General features: G+C 39.7%; 1 protein-coding gene across 1 annotated transcript in view; it reads left to right on the forward strand.

The window, feature by feature from the left end:
- The window catches only part of CEP350 (centrosomal protein 350), a gene marked incomplete at its 3' end in the record, with an annotated part of 63,796 nt that overhangs the window by 36,091 nt on the left and 3,795 nt on the right, over positions 1–23,910 (forward strand). The window contains exons 27-37 of the mRNA XM_082003178.1: positions 3,403–3,525; positions 7,213–7,412; positions 8,984–9,195; positions 10,487–10,631; positions 13,884–14,044; positions 14,528–14,667; positions 15,453–15,535; positions 16,233–18,295; positions 19,287–19,688; positions 19,776–19,922; positions 21,092–21,214. Coding sequence (XP_081859304.1) covers positions 3,403–3,525; positions 7,213–7,412; positions 8,984–9,195; positions 10,487–10,631; positions 13,884–14,044; positions 14,528–14,667; positions 15,453–15,535; positions 16,233–18,295; positions 19,287–19,688; positions 19,776–19,922; positions 21,092–21,214 — 3,799 coding nt within the window. The remainder of the gene's footprint in view (positions 1–3,402; positions 3,526–7,212; positions 7,413–8,983; positions 9,196–10,486; positions 10,632–13,883; positions 14,045–14,527; positions 14,668–15,452; positions 15,536–16,232; positions 18,296–19,286; positions 19,689–19,775; positions 19,923–21,091; positions 21,215–23,910) is intronic.

Below are 23,910 nucleotides of genomic sequence, written 5' to 3' on the forward strand. Positions count from 1 at the left end.
TGTACTTGATAGAGTCGATAAAAGCACATCTATTTAAGAGATTTTGGTGTTTGTGCATACAAGGAACTTGGACAGGCTCCAGCTTGATGGTACATCTTGTCAGAGTTCCTCTTGCAATGAGACCTGAGGTCAAATGGTCAAAGTGGTGCCTGTATTTTGTATTTTCCCCTTTTATTTAGAGGGGAAAAAATATAGGGAGTGAGGGTCTGAAATTACAGTACCAATTTTTATATTGAATTGAAGCATAAGTTATAAGTAGCAACAGTTACTAGTTTTTGCAACAGACTGAGGTTGGGATCTGGCTCACAGAAAGTCATTGAGCTTGTTGGGCACGTGATCTCTACCTTATTATCCAGCTGCTGAATTTCAATTCTAATTGCATTAGAAGCACGTAGGGATGAATTCTGTAAGTATTTTCTTAATTAATGGAGGTGGTATATGTGTGACCGAGAAGACAGGCAGTTAATAAGACCTTTCTTTTGCTCCTCTGTGGTCCACAGGTTGGAAAAAATGTTGAAAACGCTTGTTAGTCTTCAGACGAAATAATGAAGTATATGAGCAGTTCCTGGATATGAAAGCTAGGACTGAATAATGTTGATTTCACCTGTTAAATTGTTTTGAATCAAAAGTTGTTTCTGCATCTTTTCAGTGTAGCGATTACTTTGTCTGAACTAAACATCCCAAATGCTTCACCAGCATGTCCTCTTTAGTTTGAAGCCTTAAATTCTTACTTGAGACTAACCTATTAAAAACCTGGCCTCTGCCAGTTACCACAAGGAGTAGTCGTCTTTGTTTAAACAATTTTTTTTAACTGATAACCAAGGTAGGTCACTATTTTAGTCCATGTAGGTGATCTTTGTAATATTCTCTCTCTTGAAACTCCTAACACAGCTGGATAAAACATTACAAATGGCAGTGCTTGCTTTTTAAAGGCAAGCTGTCTGTGGCTCCTTAGCACCTTATTTGCTTGTAGTCACTTGAGAAGCACATTTGTTACACTTGCATGTATTTGTATATGACGAAGATAAAAACCAGTAGTAGTAAGTGAGGATTTGATGTAAGTAGGAAAAAAACAAAACCATGTTCTAGTTACATGGTCGTCATCTTCTAGCCTGAATTGATTGCTATTTTGGTCAGGCTTTTCTGGTAGGATTTGGTAAAGTGAACAGCCAAAATCACAAATGATTTAGAGTTTCTGAAGTGTTGTATTACCAAAAGTAAACTCTTGTCATTCCAAGTCATTAGAAAACGACCCCGTTGTTATAGCAGCAAACTCTGTCTCAAAATACGTTTTGAGGTTGGTAAATGCCTTAAGATTGGGGACTTGAAAAGGATGTGCTCTGTAGGCCACATTGACTTCTAGGGTTTCAGGAAAACAAGATTTTTCTTCTGGTTCTATTTCTTTTTTGTTTGCTTGGTTGGTTTGTTAGAAAGAGGGTCTTTTATCTTATATTTTCCACCCAAGATTCAGCATGCAAAACTTCAAATAGTGATAGTGTGTTACAAAACTAAGCTTACGAATTTTGAGATTGCACTAATACTGTATTACTACTATAAGAGATGCAAATATGCTTTTATATTCAAGACTTCCTATACTTTTTTACCAAGTAGTGTTTTTGTCAATATTCATTTTGAAATCTTATTTTTTTCAAAGTGCCTTCACTTCTAAGCAAAACTTATGATCACAGAAAAGATTACATATTAATAAATAATTGTCTTAATACTACAAGAGATAGTAGATACAAATTATGTTCTACCCTTGAAGACATTTTAATTGTCAGTCCAAAATATTGCTCACCTGGCAAATACGATGGATAGTGGGATTTGAGCTGAAACAATTGCTTTTTAGGAGGACCAAGTGGAAATTGTGTAATGTAATTGACGTAATTTATGTGGTCGTGTATTTTTGGTTTTATGGTTTTATCTGGGGTTGCTATATATGTTCGAAGGAACTAGTACTTTGTGTAAACATACATGACCCTCTAGAACGCGATCTTCCTAATCGTATAGCTTTTGCACACCATTTGCAGGTGTTTTGAGAGAGATAGCAATGCTTATTGATTGAGAAACAGTGCCAACCTGGTATCTTTTTTTTAATGTCCTTATTTGTAAACACATAAGAATAATATTAATGTAATAGAGTAAGACGTTTGGTTTGGGATATAATGATAGGAGGCTGCTGCTTGAAGGCCATCAATCGGATTGCAAAATAGTGCAAAATAAAAGAAGCTGAATACAAATACAAAGGAACTAGAGGAAGGAATTGGGAAACCTTGCTATGCTGGATTTGCTGTACTCCATAGCAAAGTGAAAATCCTTTGGCTTTTTACTTATGAGGCAGCTTTAAGATTTCTTTTCTGCAAAAGGGGAATGAAGGAATAGTTCTGTTTTAAATTTAGTTGACCAATCTGTGTAGCCTGCATGTGAACAGGAGCATGCTCTGTCAAAGAGGATTAACCACTTTCCCCTTGCTTTCCTTGCATATGCAACTTTAATGATAATCTGTGCAATAGAAGAGATAATTAAATGCTCTTTTTCTTTTGCTTTTCCTTAATATGCTTCTTACCTTGCATTGTAGTTGATAGAACTCTATGGAGCATGGTATTTTTCTATAATATAGAAATTTCTATATGATAATTCATTAGGAATTAGCTTAAAATGGTAATTCATTAGGAAATACAATTTTAAGCACAGCTGTAATTTTATGTAGTTCTTTTTAAAAAACAGTAGGCATTATCTTTCTGCAGTTAGTGCTTCAAATGAAAGAGGCAATACATGAGTAGTCTGAGACCAAGTCTGTACTTCGTTGCAAAAAAACAAAATAGTAGCTAGAAGTTGAATTACAGGTATATCTTGGACTTTTCCTGGAATTGCTCATGTTTTAAAAATCCGGTATTTAATCTGGGGGTTTTTTGCCCTTTCACTGGTGCTTGCCGTTGGAGAAGTAATCTTACTGAGGTTTCGCCAAGTGAAGGAAAACGTGTTTGAAGTTTCTGAGTGGCAAAGTTGTTCATATTGCAAAACCAGCATGCTCTTTAATGCTAATAATACTCTGCCAATGGTTAGAATAGCTGGAATTGCAAAAAGATCAGGTTCAGATATGTTAACTGGTGCATGTGGAAGTCTGCATCAAAGTAATAAAACTCCTTCCAAAATCTAAAGAAAAATACAGCAGTGTGAAAGCAGCCTGCCTTTAGTTAATGGAAAATGAAGTGTTGTAAGTGTATGTGTGCTATTACCTTCTGCGTCACAGTGTATGGTTTTGTACTTCAGGTGTTGGTTAGTAACTATACAATGTTAAATGCAATTAATTTTAAAGTTCTTTGCTAGATGCTATCCTTTTCTAGTTCTTTCTGCCTTTTTTGCTATCTTAGTTTTACACTCTTCCTCCTTATTTTGTAGACACTGCTCTCCTGTTCACTACTTCTTCTCTGTCTTTACGTCTCACCACTGGGCTTCTCTCAGTGTCTGTTTTCCCAACCTCCACCCCAAATTCCAGCTGTATATCTACAACCAATTGGTCAGGTAACTGTATCTTTCTCAAGTGATAGACTCTTTGATAGAGCATGCTCTGTTCAGATTTAGAAAGTCAAGAGGTTCTTCATTAGTGAACATTTTTAACGCTTTCCTCACGGTTTTCAGATTTTTATTAATTAATCTTTATATTAATGACATTGACAGTGGGTTCGAGTGCACCCTCAGAAAGTTTGCGGACGACACCAAGCTGTGTGGTGCAGTTGATTCACTAGAGGGAAAGGATGCCATCCAGAGGGACCTGGACAGGCTTGAGGAGGGCTCATGTGAATCTCATGAAGGTCAACAAGGCCAAGTGCAAGGTCCTGCACATAGGTCAGGGCAATCCCCAGTATCGTAGAGACTGAGAGTTGAAGGGATTGAGAGCAGCCCTGCAAGATGGACTTGGGGATGCTAGTGGACAAAAAATTGGGTATGAGCTGGCAATGTGCACTTGCAGCCTAGAAAGCCAACAGAATCCTGGGCTGCACCCAAAGCAGAGGTCGAGGGAGGGGATTCTGCCCCTCTGCTCTGCTCTGGTGAGACCCCCCTGCAGTGCTGCGTCCAGCGCTGGAGCCCTCAGCACAGGAGAGACATGGACCTGCTGGAGTGGGTCCAGAGGAGGCCACCAAAATGCTCTGAGGGCTGGAACAGCTCTGCTGTGAGGACAGGCTGAGAGGGTTGGGGTTGTTCAGCCTGGAGCAGAGAAGACTCCGGGGAGACCTTATTGCAGCCTGCCAGGACTTTAAGGGGCTTAGAAGAAAGATGGGGACAGACTTTTTAGCAGGGCCTGTAGTGATAGGACAAGGGGTAACAGTTTTAAACTAAAAGAGGGCAGATTTAGACTAGATCTAAAGAAGAAATTCTTGACAATGAGAGTGGTGAAACCCTGGCCCAGGTTGCCCAGAGAGGTGGCAGATGCCCCATCCCTGGGAACATTCCAGGTCAGGCTGGACGGGGCTCTGACCAACCTGATGGAGTTGAAGATGTCCCTGCTCACTGCAGGGGGGTTGAACTAGATGATCTTTAAGGTCCCTTCCAACCCAAACTATTCTATGATTCTAATCTCTTATTCCTACTGTGTTCTCAGTGGCAGACAGGTGGTTCACTTTGCTCCTGCTGTCTGGTCACTACTTCAGAATAGCTGCTGAAACTGTCTAGTTTGGGCCTAAAGTCAGTGTACCTTGGATATAAACGTGCATGTACAGGTTAGTGCTTCCAGGTTAATATTTGGAATGGATGGCTAACATCAAAATGCGTGATGTTAATTAGCATCAGAGAAATAGACTTTGAAATCATGCTGGTGTAGTCTGAGTGCTGCTGCTTCCTCTTTGCTCCCCCAGATTTCCAGCTTCATGGATGCCAGATGTGACTTGGCATTTTTTTCTGAAGTTGCCCCTGATTTTGAGGATAAATGTGTACCCTTGGTGTTGCAACTGGAACCCTCTATAGTAAACATTAAGGCAGTGTATATGCTACCTTGTGGCTCTGACCTTTTAAACCCCAGGGTTACAAAAGGGTCCGCATCTTCAGCCATGCTGCTTTAATCCTCCTCTTCCTGTAGGTTGAATATTGGAATGCTTTTTCTCTCCCATCACTTCTTTTGATTTACCTTTCTTATTAAGTAGTCTTTGTGTGGTGATGATTTTCATTTAGTTAATTCTTCTCCTGTTTGTGGTGGTCTGGCATCTGACATCTGCTTTTAAGGAGTCCTGCTCCTTTGAATCCATTTATTTCAGCCTTTCTCTTGCATTTTATGTCAACTGGACTTGCCTCCCTCGAGATCCAGTAAACTGTGAAGATCCAGACGTTCTGACAAAATCAAACAGTGGGTGAAGGAAGAAGAAACAGTTGCCTTTTGCATTAAGATCATTGTAATAATGACCTTCATAACAAGTTCCAAATATATGATCTGCTAGACGAATTGGAACTGATGTGCATCTGAAAGTAAGAGGTGATAAATCTGATAGTGCTGGTGAAAGACACAACATAAGCATGACTATCCATGTCATGTTTGTAATGCAATTACTGCTGGTAGTCTAGTTTCTTAATGATATTAATCTGTCAGTTTTGTCTAAGAGTAGACCCATGCTTGATGTTTGCGTATAGAAAGTGATAAAGTAATGCACAAAATCATGGAGTCTGTCACCTTGGAGGTGAGAGGTGTTCCAGAGACTGAGAGGTGCTTCCAATTTTCACCTGCTCTTGTTTTGATCATAGGAAAGAAGATTGTGGGCATGTCTTACTGGCTTCTAAAACTTTTATCTTCGCATCGTAACTTGTCCACCTTATCTGAATCTGTCTTGGAGAAGGACTTACCTGAATCTTAACCTTTCTGAGCTACCGCCAGCTCACCTTTCCAGGGAGCATTATGAACACTAAGTGAGCAATCAAGAAATGTCCTTTAGCAGGCGAGACCTACAGATTAGCCAGTTGGTCATTCCAGTCTCTGTAAATAAAAGGGTTTTTTGAAACTTGAGAGATTAAAAAGCACAAATGAAATTATTATCTGCTTTGCAGCTTAAAAACTCTGATGCTAAGTGTATGGGATGGTTTGAAAATTACAATTATAAAGGCATTTGCAAAGGAAAATATCACAAGTCTTTGAAGACTCTGCCTTTTTAGGCACCACACCTTCTGTACCAATGACGAGCTCTCACTCTAGCTGGCGAACCATGTATTTTCTACAGATTGGTTCTGTGACATCCTAAAAATTTCAGTGTAGGAGATGAATGGATTGATGTACACTGTTCTCTAGACTTGGCATGTCAGAGGAAGCGTGTGTAATTGATGTTGAACTTGCTTCCATTTACTGTCTTAAAGGTTAAATGCTATGGTCTTGGTTACTTCAATGTTTAGAAATAAGACCAGAGATACTGTTGTGCAGGAACTGGCAAAAAGAACTAGTATATGCATACAAACCTATTCATACCTACAAAGTTCTCTAAGAATTTTCCTGTTTTTGAGGTTTCATGGATCACTTAAGATACCTTTGTCAGAAAGAAAAAAAATTGCTAATTTTCATCATGAGCTTTACTTTTTATCTACTCTTAAACCAGCAGTCAGATCTGTTAGTAGCTGGACAAAACAGTCCTGCATCCTTATTTTCCTCATGCTGTCAGCTGACAACATTCCAAGTGTGGCGATCCATAGAGATGATGCTTAAAGGAAGAAGGATAAAAGTTCCAGTAATTGAGGAGAACTATTAATACAGGATCACCTTCTCTTATAATTGTGTATTTGGAAAGAACCGAGGGGCAACTGGGGTTGCAGTTTTTCTGTCATTAGGATTAGCAAGAGAGAGGTTCATTTTTAAAACAGTCACTGCTTTCTTGAGGGTTCCAGTTTAATACTGCAGGTACTCTTCATGTACTGAAATTGGGAACTTATCCCCCTTGTTTTAGTGAATAATTAGTAGCACTTTTAATGATTTTGAAGATCTTTAAAATGTAAGCAGCGTGTTTACAGTATGTTGTAGACATTACTTACTGCAAAGAAAAGAAAAAACTCATCCATTTGTGGCTTTTTTTTTTTCAGCAGCACATCAGAAGTCTAGGAGATAGTAGGTAGTGTGGATATTATCCTAGAAAACAATTTGAACAGCTAAAATTCTGGGCATTGCAGCAATAGAGCATCGGGGTATCAGGACCTTTGAGTGTGGTTGGCTGTTTTCCCATTGTCTTCTGCTCTGTCTATCAGGTTCCTAACTAAGCGAGAACAGAAGCTGATGCAGCGTCGACAACACGCTGAAGAATTGTTGGAGTGGAAACGCCGCCTGGATGCAGAGGAAGCAGAAATACGGCGAATAGAAAAGCAGGCTCTAGCTGCCTGGGACAAAGAGCTGCTGAAAACCAAAATAGCCAAGAAAGACCTGGGGGATCAGAGAACTGAGCCCAAAGGTAAGAAGACTTAGGGGGGAACTGATGCAAATGGCAAGGGTTAAAACATAATTTGATACAATGGTTCCTTAGGTTTGTGCTTGCTTTCTTTTTTGAGGTTTTGGTGGTGGTGGTGGTTCTCTTAAAATCTCGATTTCTGCATGCCTTACTGTCTTCTGTTGCCCTGTTCTTTTAGTCCTTTTTTACACCTTAGTTATATGTGTATTCCTCCTTTGCTATATATCTTCTCAAGTGAGCAGTGCAGCATAGGCCCATCAGATATTCCCACATACGATTTCAATTATACTTCTGTCTCGTCAAAAATACTGCATAATCTTTTGCTGATCTTTTGAACTATTATTAGTATTACTACTACTACTACTATTGGTGAGGCTGGCTCTTATCAGGGACTGCTTTCCCCCTGTCTGCATTTTCAAAAAATTGAAAGCATTTTTTTCTCCCTCTGTTGTTAAAGCAGCATAACTCTTTGAATTCTGCAACTGTGCTAAAGTGTGCTGGGATGTAATTAGTATAAATGATGATATTGTGAGGAAAAATAAGTTTTCCCAAATTCTGGGAGCGACAGCTTTACTGTTCTGTCTGAAGTGGACCATGCTGTCAGCATGAAGCACAGAGAACTGGATTGCAGTGGGAGAAAATAATGAAACTTTAGGGATTGTTCTAGAAATAATCAATTTTCCTTTTTTTTTTCCTCACTGTGCTGAAAGCAGCAGGCAGCATGTTCTTTGAATGTGCAAAGGGAACTCAGAATTATGTCCTATTACGCTTGTTCCTGAAAAGAGTCATGTGGATTTTAGGCATTATAAGACATTTTAAAGATGATATGTGTATGAGTCAGTAAGTTCCAGTGAACAAAAATTCAGCATGAATGCTGAATTCTCATCAATAGATGAGAAAATACACTTGCTTTCTATTAATTGTATCTACCAGTAGGCATTGGAGCACGGCCCTGCTTCAGAAGTTGTTCGTCTCCCCAGCCTTTGCTCAAATATTGAATAGTTCTCCGTGGCTGCTTCAGTAATGCTGTGACTCCTGCGGAATTCAGTAAACAGGAATATTGAAAACCCAACTTATTATTTTACTTGTTGGCAGTTGAGAGACTCATGATGAAATCATAACATTAAAATGTTTTCTGCAGCTACTGTAAAGGAAGCAATCAATTCTAAATTCAAGATCTGGCTTGCAGATTATATGCTCCTCCATGACTTCTTCAGACTAATAGTGACTCTTGCTGGGGCATGGTCAACTGGAAGGACAAGTTTCCCTAATAATCTTTTTGGAGTGTGTTGTTTGGAAAAATGTTAAAATGTCCTGAAAATCTCTTTATTTTAGATATTCAGGGATCACTAAGAACGTTTGGCAATCCTAAATTGTAGTTCTCTAGTAAACACACTTGTTCTTGCTAAATATTCCACCCTGTGTGTCTAGGTGAGTGAAATAACACTTATCAATTTGACATGTATTGGTAGCAGTTACTACTTTATATGCAGGCAGCAGTATCTCTGAAGGCACATAAATTAGTGCAAGTTCTTACGTGCTTTGTTTTTTTTCCTCTCATTATTGCATCTCAGAAACGGCTAGTGAAGAAGAGTCTCCAGTGCCTTCTTGCTCTCATCTGAACAGTGAAAGTTCTATCCCAGAAGATCTTGGCAGTGTAGCTGCCGAGTCTGTCCCATCAGAAACTATGGGCCATGGACAGCCAGAAAGCCCAGATCAGAGTACAACTAATGAAGAAATGATTTATTCTGAAGAGTTCAAGTCCTCTACCTCACCTGGCAAACTGGTGAGTGAGCTTTTTATGCTATATGTATTCTTACACTTGTAAAAGGCTATCAGAGAAGTTGTAAATATAGACATCCGAGTTGTCAAAGCAGAGAGTAAGCTATTTTCTGTGTTTGCAATACCATTTTACATTACTGTGAATAAACGTTGTGATCAGATACGTTCTTTGAAGTCTTGAGGAAAAATTGCTTCATCACAGAGTTCAGATATTTTTAAACTTCTGTGTAGTCTTGCAAAATGTTTTGCATATGTCACGTAGGTATGCAGTATTAAGTGGTGGAACACTGACCCAGTTTACCAGTGTGAATTAGCTGTAGGCTAGCTTGTTACCATTGTATAAATTCTTGGAGGCCAAGGGAGCTATGCTCTGTTTTTCTGCTTTGCTTTATTTGCAAGTAATGTCTCCCAAAGTATAGCTATAGGATGAAGAAGCAGAGCTGTAAACTCATGCACAATCCTTTGGCTTTCAGATTATGTCTGCTTGCTAACTAATTCTGGTTTATTGTTCTGGTCCAACTGTTATTTCTACTTGGTTGATAATTTTGATAAGTTTCATCCTGATAACTTTACCCTTTGCTCAATGAAACAGAAAATGTTTCATTGCTCAATGAAACAGTGTCTGGGGGGTAAAAGAGCTGCTCCTCTAGACTTATTACAAATACTTTCTTGGAAAGCTGCTGAGAAGCTAGTGAGGTAGAACGTCTGATAGGTACCAGAGGTCATGTTCAAGGTGTGTGAAGGGTTTCTGGTATACTGTTGATTCTGTGACAATAATAATCACAAACAGTAATAATGTAAGCAGCATTTTGGAAAAATATTTGCTCTTAGAATTTTTTTGCCCGGCCTCAGCGTAGTAGGGCTTTGTTTTACTGATATAGAATGTCATTTTGCACCCTTTACATGAAATGGTCCTTTTAATTTCACAGATATGTTTACTAGGAGTTCCTATGGCTGTAGTTGTTACCAAGTGAGATTACATAAACTGTATTGAACACCTATGCATCATAACCATGTCAGTTCACTTAAGTGGTAATAGAGTATTCTAAGCAGATTTACTGAAATCTAGGCTCAAAGTAAGCAGTCAGCTATTGCTGCTCTTGGTGTTTTTGTTTTATTGCCTAGCAAACTAAGATTAAATTCTTCTTAACATAGCTGGGTAGGTACCACTGCTTATGAGAGGTTCTCTAGTCATGCTGTTCTTTCCTTGTAACTGGCTTCTGATGACAATGATCTCCTACTTTCAAACTGAGCTTTACAAGCAATTACTTACTTGTCCTTTTCTTCTCCCATAGTCTTCTCCCAAAAGCAGCATATCTGTATCAAAGCAAGATTCCAGCAAAGGCAGCCACAGAACTGGAGGACAGCTACGTTCACCTGTGAAGTCTCATCAGGTATCTCACAACTGGTCTGATGAATCTTTATCTATGACACAGTCAGGTAAGTGTAATATCTGCTTGGGATTAAATTGCTTTTTCAGAGCTTTTCTTTTTAACAAGTAAACTTGAAATACAGACATAGCTGTGGGGAGGCAGGCAGAAATTCCTGGAGATTTCCAAGGTTTGGGGTTCTGTGGGCATGTTTTCCTGGGATGTAATTTGATCACTTCAGCTTAAGAAGATCTTAGAGTAAGAAGACCTATTATCTCTTCTTTTAGAAGGCTATGCAGATTCCTGCAAACGTGTGAAGAAGATAAAGATCAATAGTTAAGGTGGTCCTAGAATTTAAAAATGCCAAGGTTAGCTGTGCTTTTAACAGGTGACACTTCTCCAGCCCTCGTATTTTAAGAAAGCAGAACGTGGTTCAGCAGCATACAAATTTGATCGTCCTCCTTCAGAACACAACCTGGCTCCAGAACAGTGTAACTCTGTTATCATGGCAGTATGAGTGAGCCCGTTGGACCTGGACTGGCATATGCAGCACAAACTGATGCTTCAGGACGTAGGATTTTATTTTTAGAAGGGGAGTTTGAACTGTGTGCAGAAAAATAGGGCCTAAGATTGTGTTTTGAGCTATAAAATACGGGATTTACTATATGGATTCTTTATTAGAAGTCTTTTAATCCACTATCCAAGTTGGCTACGGGTCAATGCTGAGGAAGAGAATATTAGAAGTGTACTGGTACAGAGCAGTCCTTTCCTTGCTGTGCTCTCACAGTCTGTTAGTCATGTGGATTGCAGGACTTCCTGAGCCACCATTCAGTGGGTCACCATCATCAGTTCTGTTAAGCGGTGAAATCTGCTTTGAACCTTTCTGTGCTTTTAGTCTCTAAAATGTCTTGTATTCCACAGTGCAGTTGAATACAGCATTATAAAATACTTAGGAAAATTCTGTCTCATTTGCTAATGTTTGGTTGGTTTGTTGTTTGTTTTTTTTAATTTCCTAAATGATCAGTAAGTCTTTAGTAGAAAAAGAACTAGGTGGTTCTGTTTTATGTGCTGACTGTTGCTTGTGATTGACGGGTAACTTACTGGTGTGTGTACATATCCAGTCTTTGTGGTGCTTGAGGTAGCAAGCCTAATCTTTTGTGTTGGGGTTTGGTGTGGTGGGTTTTTTTTTTGTTAATATGTATCTAAGTGCAATAGAAACACAGTCATTTTGAGGCAGCTGTTCTGCTGGGTAGAGAAATGAATACCCAACACCTAGATATTTGCACTGGTCAATTTGTATTAGGATTGTGTCTGGAGAGCAGTTTGCAACACAGTGAAGCATTCAGCAACTTGAAGTTATTTTCAAGTTCTGAATGAGAAACCAGATAAGGAAGCCATTATGAAAAGTAGAGCAGGCAACAGTGATCGAACATAAGCTTTTCTTAAAATAAATTATTTGCAATCTTTGATTTCAAATGCTGAAGGAAGGTATAAGAGGTGGGAAGTCGATCGGGATGGTGCTGGTTTCACAATACACCATTCCATTGTAAAGGGACAAATCTTCCAAGCTGCTGAGTAGTAATGAAGTCATTGCTATGTCAGTCCAATGCACGCGTAGACAAGATCGTCAAAGATGAAAGCATGTGGGGATCTTTCCCTTATGAGTTGATCAAGAAAAGCTATAATTACATAGTGGTCACTTACTACTCGGGAGGAGTTGTTAATTACAGTCGCATCATAAAGTACTCCTGATTAGCAAGTGTGATTCCATTCTCTTTGTGTTGTTGTTTTTTTAAATTCTCTAAATAGTTAACAACAGTTGTTAATGGAAAAAGAATACAGTAGTTTGATTGTATTTACTGGCTGTTGTCAATGGTGAAATCCTTCATTATGGTGGTTTGTTTTCTTGAGAAATGAGATTGATTAGCAAAATGTCCAGCTGTTCCTGCTAGCTGACCAAATAATACTGGTGACTTACTTGCTAGGATGTTCAGTAAAGCAGTTGGCATTGACGAGCATCCAAGCCTTTTGGTCCAGAAAACATCATAGGTAATATCAAGCATTAGAAAAGCAAACCACCCAAGATTCTTCTCTTAGGAGCTACAGCTTCTGCTATAGAAGAGGAAGGGGGACGTCAGCTGCAGGGAGGTGCTCCAGTAAGACTATGTCAGATAAATATTTTGAAGAGTTTTTGATACTTAATTGTGGCAGCACCAATCTGGGGACATTTAAAACAAGAAACAAGAGGATGTAATCAGGTGGTCAGAAAAGAGTGAGTAATAAGACACTGAGGCAGTCTCGCTATAAAGTCTGAGAGACTAAGAGGTGGTTACAGCAGAAATAATGAAAGTAGCAGAGTTACTGGTAGAATGGGGTTATCATGCAGAAAATGGATCTAAGTATCTGGGGACAGTGTCCCAAGAGAAAAGAGGTAAAATGTCATCAGAAGGACCGGAAGACCAGGTTGCAGGGAGTTCTGGGGATGGAGAGGAATGGAGGAGATCTTACTAAAATTACTAAGCATAAATGATTATGCTTAAGAAAAAATGGTTCAGGTGGTAAATAGCTACAGTCAATAATGGCATCATAGGAGGGTCTGTAACATTGAACTTGGAGCAAAGATACGCCAAGTAGCTTTGTATAAGCTATTACTGAGTAGTCCACCACATGTCTAAGCTCAACACTACCCCCATTCACCCTGAATAAATTGTCATCCTGAGGCATTGTTCAAATTGACTTTTATTCCAACTATTGACCAGTCAGCTCTCCATTTCATAGATGTATTTAGTCTAGGTGGCAGAAAATCTAAACTGAGCAGAAACCTAAACCTTTTTTTGGAGTCCACTGTTCCAAGTGAAATTCTCATCCAGGAAGTGTACCCTGTAGCTTGAAACTGTATATTGTGATTGTAAACAAATATTTCAGATACATTTTTGGTATGCATCTTTGAGTTGCCATATTTTTAAATATGTCAGAAAAAAATTAATTTCTGCAACAGCTGGCATGGTAACCAGGTAATGAGGTAGGAGCATAAATGTGTGGTTGATGTGAACAAGTTTAGTAACGAGTTATTCTATGTGTCAGCGCCTATATCTTCTAAATTAATAAGATGCAACACTTTTCCGTATGTTATATAGTAGTGTTGTGAATCCGAGATCCTACTTTGAGAGTCCTATTTTGTTAAGATTAACAAGTTGACGTTCAATTCTTTGATATTTTGCTTGGACTGTATTTTGTATTTACTTAAATGACTGTTTATTGCTTTGTGTAGAACTGTTTTGTGAGGTGCAAGCTTACAAAGCCTAAAATTAAACTTTTTCAGAAACCACATCTGATCAAAGTGACATTGAAGGACGGATCAGGGCTCTGAAGGATGAACTACGGAAAAGGAAGTCTGTGGTTTACCAGCTGAAAAAGGAACAGAAAAAGAGACAAAAGGAGAGACTGAAGGCCCAGGAAGCCAGTTTGATCAAACAACTGGAGGTTAGGAAAAGTAGGAAGAAGGGCAAAGTAAAACATTGATAGCCTTGGGTAAATCATTACAGTATGGGTGGTGTTGGCAGAATATTGTATCAACAGCTGAGACACACACATTATTGTGATAGAAGTATGACTGTGTTCTGGCTATTTAACTGTTTTCAATAATGAACCAGAGCCTTGAGGCAAAAGTGTCCTTCCCTTTTAAAATGTGTATCTTTAATGGGTTACTAGCAGTGTTCAGGGGGCTTATGTATGTTTATACATGGTAGCGTCCTAGCTTGGATTAAAGAGTGATGCGCACGTAATTTGTTTGTGAAAGTGAAGTATTACAATTTTTAGAATTCACAACTGTAGAGCCTTAGGAAGTTGAATAGATTGCTTTTACAGAGAAACAGACTGTATCCTTTATTCATTTAATAGGTTTTGATTGCTGTATTGTAGTTATGGTTTAGTAGACTAACAGCTGTAACTGTTTTCCATGTGCAGTCATATGATGAGTTTATCAAGAAGACAGAAGCAGAGCTGAGCCAAGACCTGGAGGCATCACCTACAGCCAAACCTCAGATTAAAACGCCATCCTCAGCTGCTGCTGAAAAACCTAAGATCAAGGCACCACCACTCCATAGGTAACTGGGATTTCTTCTTTCTGAGATTATTCTGAAACTGTGGTGAATGTTGTTTCAGCAGAAACCATTAGTGCAAGGAAAGCTGGTAACTGTTCTTCCTCAAAGCACTGGACAGTGGCAGTATCCTGTTGTGACCTATTTGCTGGTCTCATTGGACCCAAACTGGCTAAGATGTACTGTCCCTGTAATCATATGCATCTCGCTTTTGTCCTGCACAGTCTTTCAGATCCTATTTTCAAGTTCTTTCTGAGCAATAATTTCCAATTGTGCAAGAATCTGCCAAATAGTTGTATGGATTACTGACCCAAATTTTTTTCCCATTTTGGACACCCATTATGCCTACTGCACTGTGTGAGGCAAACCATTCATCTTTGCAACTTAAACGTGATTTAGATCTTAGGTTTCAAAAGGTAGAGAATTCAACTGACTTCTACACGTCCTACTGTATTTTAAGTGTTTCATTTTCTCCAGCAGATGGTGCAATTTTAGTGCATTCAAGTAAAAAAAAAAAAAAGTTATTCTCTTTTTCTCTTTTTTGGCTGCAAAAAAGGTTGGTTTGATTACTCTTCTAGAAAATTACTTTCCAGGATTCACCAAACTCTCCTTTCTGTCCCCATTCCTATTTGCTAAGGTCACACTACGCTGACAAACCAAACTGTTTATGTTATCATTGGTGTGGTATTATAATTATAGATGCCTGTATTTCCATTTTTATCTATTAAAAACAAAACAAAACAACACTCTGGTGTAACCGTGATTCATGCAATTTGATTTTTCAACTTTAGGCCCGAGACAGCTAAAAACTGGAAATCACTGGCTGAATCGGAGCGATCCAGAGCATCTTTGGAATGCATTTCAGAACATGCAGGTATGTGACTGGCAGAATTGGTACTACACATTAAGAACTTGAAGACTGACTGTTTTAAACTGCTTTAATCTTTTTCTTCTTGATTCAAGAAGAGCTTTTAAGAGAGCATGCAGACTTCATAAAACCATTATGATCAAACTATATTTTTTACTATTTTTATTTAGCAGGCTCCTGCTTTTGCTGTTTCCTGTATATTCACTATTTAGTTTTACTCTTGCTGACGTTTCTGTGAAAACGTAATTACACGACAATCTTTTTCCCTTCTTTTGTTTCCTGTCCCTTTATCACTTCAGGAAAGTAAGGAAACCAAAAATAATGAAGGCTTTAGGAATAGGGTTTTTTTGAGATACTTTTCAATGTTTTACTGTCAGTCATTATCTAATTGTTATCTATCGTTCTAATCTTGATTGGTTTTGCAGCTTGCAAACAAAGAACTGAGCCCTTACCTTGGGTTTAGTGTTGTATGGCATTATGAAATACTGATAGAAGGAACAGAATCAGAAAGAAAACGTTAGAACCCTGGAACTGAAAGAGTGTTCCTCATGTTCATAGGGCAGCTAGAAATATGTTTCCAAGGCACCAGTTGTATTTTAGCTTAGAAACCTTGATGTTAATTTTGTTGCCTATGGTTGCAATTTTCAATAAAACAATTCAGGCTTTACAATCTGCTGTAATTCACGTTTTATTTTCCTTCAAGATGTTGTGTCATCAGGAACTGAGAGATCTGTGTCTGTGAACACCAAGAAGTTGTCTGTGACAGATGTTCATGCAGAAGAACCTTCTGGAACATCTTCCTCGGTTTTAATGTCACCAAGGAGTTCCAGAGCAGGATCTGGTGATTCCTTAGATAATGTACCCTCATCATCTCTTCTCAAAAACATGAAAGACGTTAGCAGGATATCCCATGGGTCAATGAACAATGTGGTAAATGCATCCAATGCTGAGGCTGCCTTAAGTCATAAATCTGAGATACAGGAAGACTTGGAATACATAAAGTCTGAGGAATATGAGATTGAAGGTTCTCATGTTAAGCCTTTGGAGAGTTCTGATGTCATGTTGACATTAGGTAAAGGACAGGAGAGCTCACTGGACATCCTTCCAAAGAAAGTCCTCCCTTTCGAAAATGAACATTCTCAGAAAAAGCTCTTTGGTTTGGCTGTGGAAAGTCTTCATGGTATGGAAGAAATCTTAGAACAGAAACTAGTAGATAAAGATGCTGTAACTGGCCCAAATGTAGAAGAGTCTTCTCGCAAACTGAGAAAATCGGCAGAGGAAAAAGGTTATTTGCTTTCAGAACAGCTCTTTAGTCAAAAGGATCCATCGTACCTTGAAGACTTTGAAGGATCCTCTTCCAGAAAACAAGCATCAGTTGAAGAAACACTTCCTGGGGAATGTTACAAAGATGACTTTGAAGCATCTCTTCTCTCTCCTATCGGGGATGCCCAGTCACTGACAGAGCGGTCACAGCACACACAGACCAGCAGAAGCAGATCCACCAGCCTTGGCAGTGATGGCGAAATCAGTGAATACCTCAGTGACAGGTCTTTCTCTCTCTCTGGCAGCATGCATTCGGAGAGGTTATTAGAACTTAAGTCCCCAACAGAACTTATAAAAAATACTGAACGCAGAGATGTGGAGCAAGAACAGACCCCTGCCGAATCACCGCTGTGGGCCTCTGTTTCAGTCGCAGAAGAAACAGATAGTTTGCCAAATTTCAACATTGGTGATAGAGTACTTGTGAGTAAAGTCCAACCTGGAACATTGCGATTCAAAGGCCTGACTAAGTTTGCCAAAGGGTTTTGGGCTGGCGTGGAGTTGGATAAACCTGAAGGGAACAATAATGGAACTTACGATGGTATTAAATATTTTGCTTGCAAAGAAAAGCATGGTATTTTTGCTCCTCCCCAAAAAATCTCTCACATTACAGAAAGTATTGATAGCCATTTAGACACAAATAAGGATGAAGACTCATTCTTCGATGATAGACTGGAGAAGCAATACCAAGCTGACAGAGGAGGTTCCAAACCTGCCAAAGAGGATGAAAGCCAGAGCAGAGATGCAACAGAGAACTATTCCCAGGATAAAGCTCCTGCAGACACAGCTGTTTCAGAAGCCTCAGCAGAGGAAAGGGTTGATGAGGAGTTGTCTTCTAAAGCAACCAGCATAAAGGAGATCTCTGTAGCTACTGAGTCACTTGCCCAAGAACAATCAGTGGTGGATTATCTGAAGCATGCTGTAAAACAGGAAGCCAGCCTTGCTCCTCTCAGTTCTGGTGTTGTGGATGAGATTTCCACTGTTCAGTTGGATGACATCTCGGATTTTCTTTCTGAAAAACTGGAGAGGCAGAAGACATTGGGGGAAGAATGTGCTGAAAAGTTAGATGATCTCTCTCCCGGAGCTGTGGAGAAGCCTGCAACTCCACTTTTGGATTTGCTGACAAAAGAAAAGAACCAGTTAGAAGCCCAGCTTAGACTACCACTTAAAGAGGAAGGAAAGTCAAAAGACCAACTGGAACAGGTCAGTTTGCTGACAGACAGTCTCCTTAGAGATTTTGTGAAAGACACAGTCAATCAGTTACAGCAAATAAGGAAAGTTAGGAATGAGAAAATCCAGCTCAGCAACCAGGAGCTCTGTGATGTGAAGGAGGAATCTGGTACCCCATCCCAGCAGATTCCCGATGGACTGAATAATTTTTTTCTAAGTTCTGATTTGGAAGATGAAAGAGAAGAACTTTCCTCTCCAGATATGTGTCCCAGACCAGTGAGTAACAGACATCTTGCATTAATTTTTAAGAGTTGATTGTTCCTTTGACTGATGATGATTGAATCTGAGGAATGCTGTGTGGCACCAGTTTTTTCTCCCAAGTAGTCTATTTGGTGATGTGGAGATTGCCTGTGTATGTATGTCTTACATGTGTGTTCTTGTGTATCCCAGTTCATGGCTCATTTTGGTAGCACTACAGGCTAAAAGACACATGAAACTGAAAAGTACTTCATTTAGGTTGCATTCTGCTTATGTGTTCCATTTGTATTTAACCCTTACCCTCAGTTTTTATTCTAAAAAAAAATGACAAAACAAAATAGACTGTAAACTTATGCCTGTCTATTCTTGATATGAAATAATCATCCTCAAACATAATTAGTTGCTGTGGACGCCATTAAGGTGTCAGACTGCTCTATCCACTGAACTAATATATCGTGAGTAGTGGAAGTTCAGGTTTCCTCAGAACAACCATTAATGATAGAGGTACAGGACTTGGTGTTTCTGCTGAAGATCCTAGTAAACCTGTCTGCTTTGCCATTGATCGCAATATAATTTCACCACAGAAAGCTTCAGCCCATTTCATCAGTGTGAGCACCGCTCAGTCAGTAAAACAGCCATCACCTGCTAAAAGCTTTTAGGCTGTTAATTTAAATCTGAGACCGCTGGTAAGTGAAAACTTGTATGTCACGTTACCAGTTTTTTAACCACGTAGCCTTTCATAAACAGTTAAACATTAGGACAGACAGTGGACAGGATGCACAGTGGTTTAAGCTCTGTAGGAACCCTCTGAAAGCATTCATCAGGAGTGGTAGAAACTCCAGGTATTTGAATCAAAACATTTCTGATTTTACTGTGGGCTATTTATTATTTTTCTGAGTATTTGTACATATATTGGCAGTTACATCAGTAGAGCATTTAAAAATGTAAATTGAGTTAGACAACAGTGTGACACTGCTTGTATATTTACTCTGTGGCTCTTAATTCACAGGAGAGTCCAGTGTTTGGTGCCAGTGGTCAGGAAGAGCTTGCCAAGAGACTGGCAGAGCTAGAGCTCAATCAGGAGTTCCTGAGTGTGCTGGGAGATGATCAAGACTGGTTTGATGAGGACTATGGCCTGAGTTCCCGTAAGGTCCAGCCAAAGCAAGCTGAGGAACCAGCAGTGCTGCCCAAGGTAGACCCGCAGAAAATGCCAACAAAGCCATGTGAGGAGCCTTTGGCGGTCCCTCATACAGCAGTGGAGGTGGAAGGTATGGTGCATGCAGCTGCTGAGGAACTCTGGAAACTGAAAGAGCTGGGTCACGATCTTCAAAGTTTCAGCCTTCATACAGATCTTAGTAGTACCCTCAAAGAGCAGGACACAGACACGATAAACAAGCAGGTTTATAAAAAGGTACAGTCTTTAGGCATTTTGTTCTTGCCCTTTGAATGTTTACCACAAACAACAGAAGCCTTAACTACTACTTCTTTCTTTGCTAAGGTGGTATTTGATTTAACAAAAGAGATCTTTGGGGAAATCTTTGCCGAGGACCCTAACCTAAATCAGCCTATTTGGATGAAACCATGTAGGATCGCATCTGCTTACTTTCGCCGAGTAAAAGATCCAAATGACCTGGATGAAATCAAGGTAGGAAGAAACCTTTGTCATGCTGGAGAAGTGTGATGAAAAATACTGTACTGGCACTTGCCTGAGTGTTAAAAGATAGGTGTATCCGAAGAGATGAGCTGAGAAGAGAAATGAGATTACAAACCTGAAAGGGAGTTTGTCAAAATGGTCCTTTTTTTACTCAGTAGGTTTGCCTCCTTGTCCTTTTGGCTGGTACTGGTTGCTTTTAAACCTTAATCCTCTGTGCAGAAGTGCCAGGATGACCTTGGTCTTATAAAATTGGTATGCTGACAGACTGCTGCTTTAGCACATTTCAGTGGAACTCTGTGTGGGCATATTGGCATGGATCCAACAGTAGGGTCAGGCCAAATGGGATGAGCTGGATTTTTTACTCAGACACACCTGTGCCAACCTCACTGACGACAGCGGGAGTTGCCCAGAGGGACCCAAAATTTGACTGGTGAGGGCATTGTTGTATTTGGCAAGCCAGAGGAGGTCTCCTCATATTGGTGGTAGAGCTCAAGAAAGGACAAGACCTCAAAAAGTTAGAGCCTGACTTGGACCTAGGTTAAACTTGCCGGGCTGGACATTTGGGTGGGAAAAAAGTCTCCCTGAAAGTGCTCAGCAAAGAACCTTCCATACAGCTCATCAGGACACAAATGAAGACTTCCACCTATACTGTTTCTTCTGAAATTAGCAGGGGGTTGACTGTATTTTGATTAACCTGCTGAAGATACAGCATGTTAACTGTCTAGAAAAGACAGAAATAGTATCTAGATCACTCTGTTAGTTGAGAAGACTTTCAAAAACGTGTAGCAGGGGAAAGCGGGGGCACAGGACAAGGACACCAAACTCCCACCCTTCTTTTCTTTAATATTCTCGCATAAAAGGAATTGTCATAATCTCCTGTTTGCTGTACTGTCTAACTGGAAGTTTCTGTTCTCAAGATTGCTATGGCAGTGAGTGTAAATTTTTTTTTTCCCCACTTTTGGATTTAATAATTGTTCTGCCTGTGTCATGTTGCCTCAGAGATTTTCGCTGTAACTTTCTTGCATATACCATATGTCTCTTGGTTAAACAGAAAGCTGTTATGCATTCTATAATGTGAGTTTTTAGGGTATGTACTTTGTGCATACATTTAATTTCTTAGCTCAAATGTGATAATTGTGTGAACCTTTACTGTTCTGTAGAGCTTCATTGCAGCTGAAGTACTGAAGTTGTTCAGCCTGAGGAAGGAGCCTAATCACAAAACAGACTGGCAGAAGATGATGAAATTTGGGCGGAAGAAACGAGACCGTGTGGATCATATACTGGTCAGTGGATGAAAATAAGCAATCACATCGGATACTGCCCACCAGGCTGAAGTGTGACATATGACTGTATTTTTTCAGTATTTGATCATGCTGTTTAAAGAATACAAAGTGTGCATGAGGCCTTGCTAGAAGGTGTTTAAGAGCACCCTATTGACAAGAACAGAAGTCCAGTGCCAGTGAAGTAAGGTGACTTGAGTGAATTCTCTGTTCATGCCTACTGATTTAACTGGAATATAAACCTGCCCACTCCCAAAAGTTTAAAGCATGAATTTACAGAAGGAAACGTTGAAATGTTTGACTGAAAGTGAACTCTTTCTGTGGGAAGGGGATATGTTTTTCTTCTTACTTTAAATTAAAATGTTTATATTTTGAAGTAATACTGTTTAACTGGCAACAGTGATACTAAGAACTTAACAGACCAGATCTGCAACCTTTCAGTTGAACCTAGTCAGCAAAGTCATTGGGTTAGAACAGCAATGACTTTGAAGAGACTGCATTGGACACAATAATCCGTAGTACACGGTAACCAGTCTGCCAGATGGTACCCACAGCTAAGCGTTTCCTGACACACGACTTCTGCTCCTGTAGCACTTGTCATGAAGTAGTGAACGCCGCTGCCACTGCGGCAGAGGCGGCTCAGTGTTAAAACTGTGTAAGATAGAGCATGTCTGGCTGTGTACTAGTTTTTGAAAGTTACTTGTTGGCTTCTATTGCAGGATGATTAACATCTTTATTGGCTATAATGATAGTGAAGGTTCTGCTTGGGAATATGAGTCGTCATTAACACCATACTTCACTTAATTATACCTGAAATTGATTCCACACACGCACACATATAAGTAACTTCAAGTCATGGGTTGTGTGGTCTTTTAATTGCCCATCAGTGGAAGGTTTCCAACACGGGCTTTTTCCCAGGGGTTTAATTTTAATTGAATGTAAATAGAATATGTATGTATAGGACCTGCATATCCTAGTACGCTTGATTCTGGGATACACTCAATTCTGGGATATGGAGGGTGTTAAAGCATGCACAAAAGAAGTCTTATGTTTGGATCCCTGGGAAAACTAATAGTACAGCTGTTATACTTGTGTACCAGCTTCTTAATTTCTTTGAACCATACCTGGAAAGAAAAGTTCCTGAGTGGAAAAAATTGTTGTAGTTGAAGGTGTCCAAAGTGCTTTAGGTGGAATAAGTGAAGTTTAGACGATCAGCCCTGTGATTTACAGGCAGACCCAGACATCAAAGATTAATGGAGCTTTGACAAGTTTGGCTTAATAAATGATGTGTTTAATTTTATTTTGTTCTCACAAGAATATGGTAATAAAATTTTAGCTGAGGACTGGGAATAACACTGTGAAGATTGCAGCATGCGATGCTTTAGGAATACGGCAGTCTCAGTGGCATTGCTAACAAATTTATACTGTAATGTGAGATGTTATCAGAGAAACTTCTAACTGAAAACCTAAGGAGATAGTGTTCAGTTTCTCTTACCTTGTTTCATTAAAATCTCTATAAAACATGAAGTATCTGGATAGCTCTGTCTCCTAGTCAGCCTACAACCTGTGCTTAATGTCATGAGTTGTGTGATAACACAAATCCAAGGCCATAAGTGGATATACAGGTCTGTGCAAGATCTGCTTCCTATCCACTAGTAACTCACAGTGTAGCCCTAAAGAGGTGTCCCAATTCCCAGTGGTTCTTGTCTCCACCAAAGGTTCAGCCTTGTGGCAAAGGGGCACGGCAGTAGAAGCAGCCTGCGCTGTGCTGGTGCTCTCCGTAATGCTGAGTCCTGCGGGTGACTGCAGTCAGCCATCGCACCCGTTGGAAATTAAGGGGAGAGCAGGATGGCTTAGTCCTTCACCTCTTTGCTCTGCCTTCATCTTTGCTACTTCCACCAGTCACTGCATGTTTAGTTGCATTTTCGCTCTCATCTGCTCTTTTCTAGCATTGACACCAACATAGTTAGCCATGTTTTTCTGCCCGTGACAAAAAAACCACCTTCCTCTTCGCCTTTCTTGCAGCACTGTTAACGTTGATCGGGCACCTCCATCCTCAGAAAGCGTTTGTAATGGGATTTCTTGTAAGAGTTCTCTAGTTTGCTGGATAGTTATGCCAGTTAACAATTAGAGCAAATCTTGGCTTTCAATAAACAAGTACAGGAGGTTCATGTTTATGAAAAGCTCCTTTGTTTAAAATAAGTTGAATGTTTAGGTGTTTGCTTTCTTCTCCTGACTGTGTTGCCATCTCTATCACATGTATGCTGCCTGTGCTTTGTAGGAGAATCTTAAATGTACGAGTAGACTGAAGTGCTGCATTTACATCAGGGCTGCCTGCACCTTTCAAATATCTTTTTAAACTACAGCAAGAACCCTTATATATCCTTATTTATGTTCAGGTGCTAACAATAGGCTGTTTCCACTACTGTTTTCTTTCACTTGTGTCTTCAGCCAAAGCTCCCTGTGCTGATCTGTTTGCACAAACTCTGCCATTGCTTCCCCTGCCACCCCGCCTTCCACTTTTATCCAGAGCTTGGGAAAGCAAAGCTCACAGGATACTGCCAAGCCTGTGTGTTTAGCTCTCGCACCAGAGAAGCCTGCCAAGAGTGCTGAAAAGTGCTTGATCTTCTGACCTGTTGACTTAACGGCTAGGATGTTTCTCTCCACGCAGTTTTCAATTCTGCAACAAAGCAAAGCTG

Source organism: Phaethon aethereus, assembly GCF_964289735.1.
Source record: "Phaethon aethereus genome assembly, chromosome: 8".
Lineage (NCBI taxonomy): Eukaryota > Metazoa > Chordata > Aves > Phaethontiformes > Phaethontidae > Phaethon > Phaethon aethereus.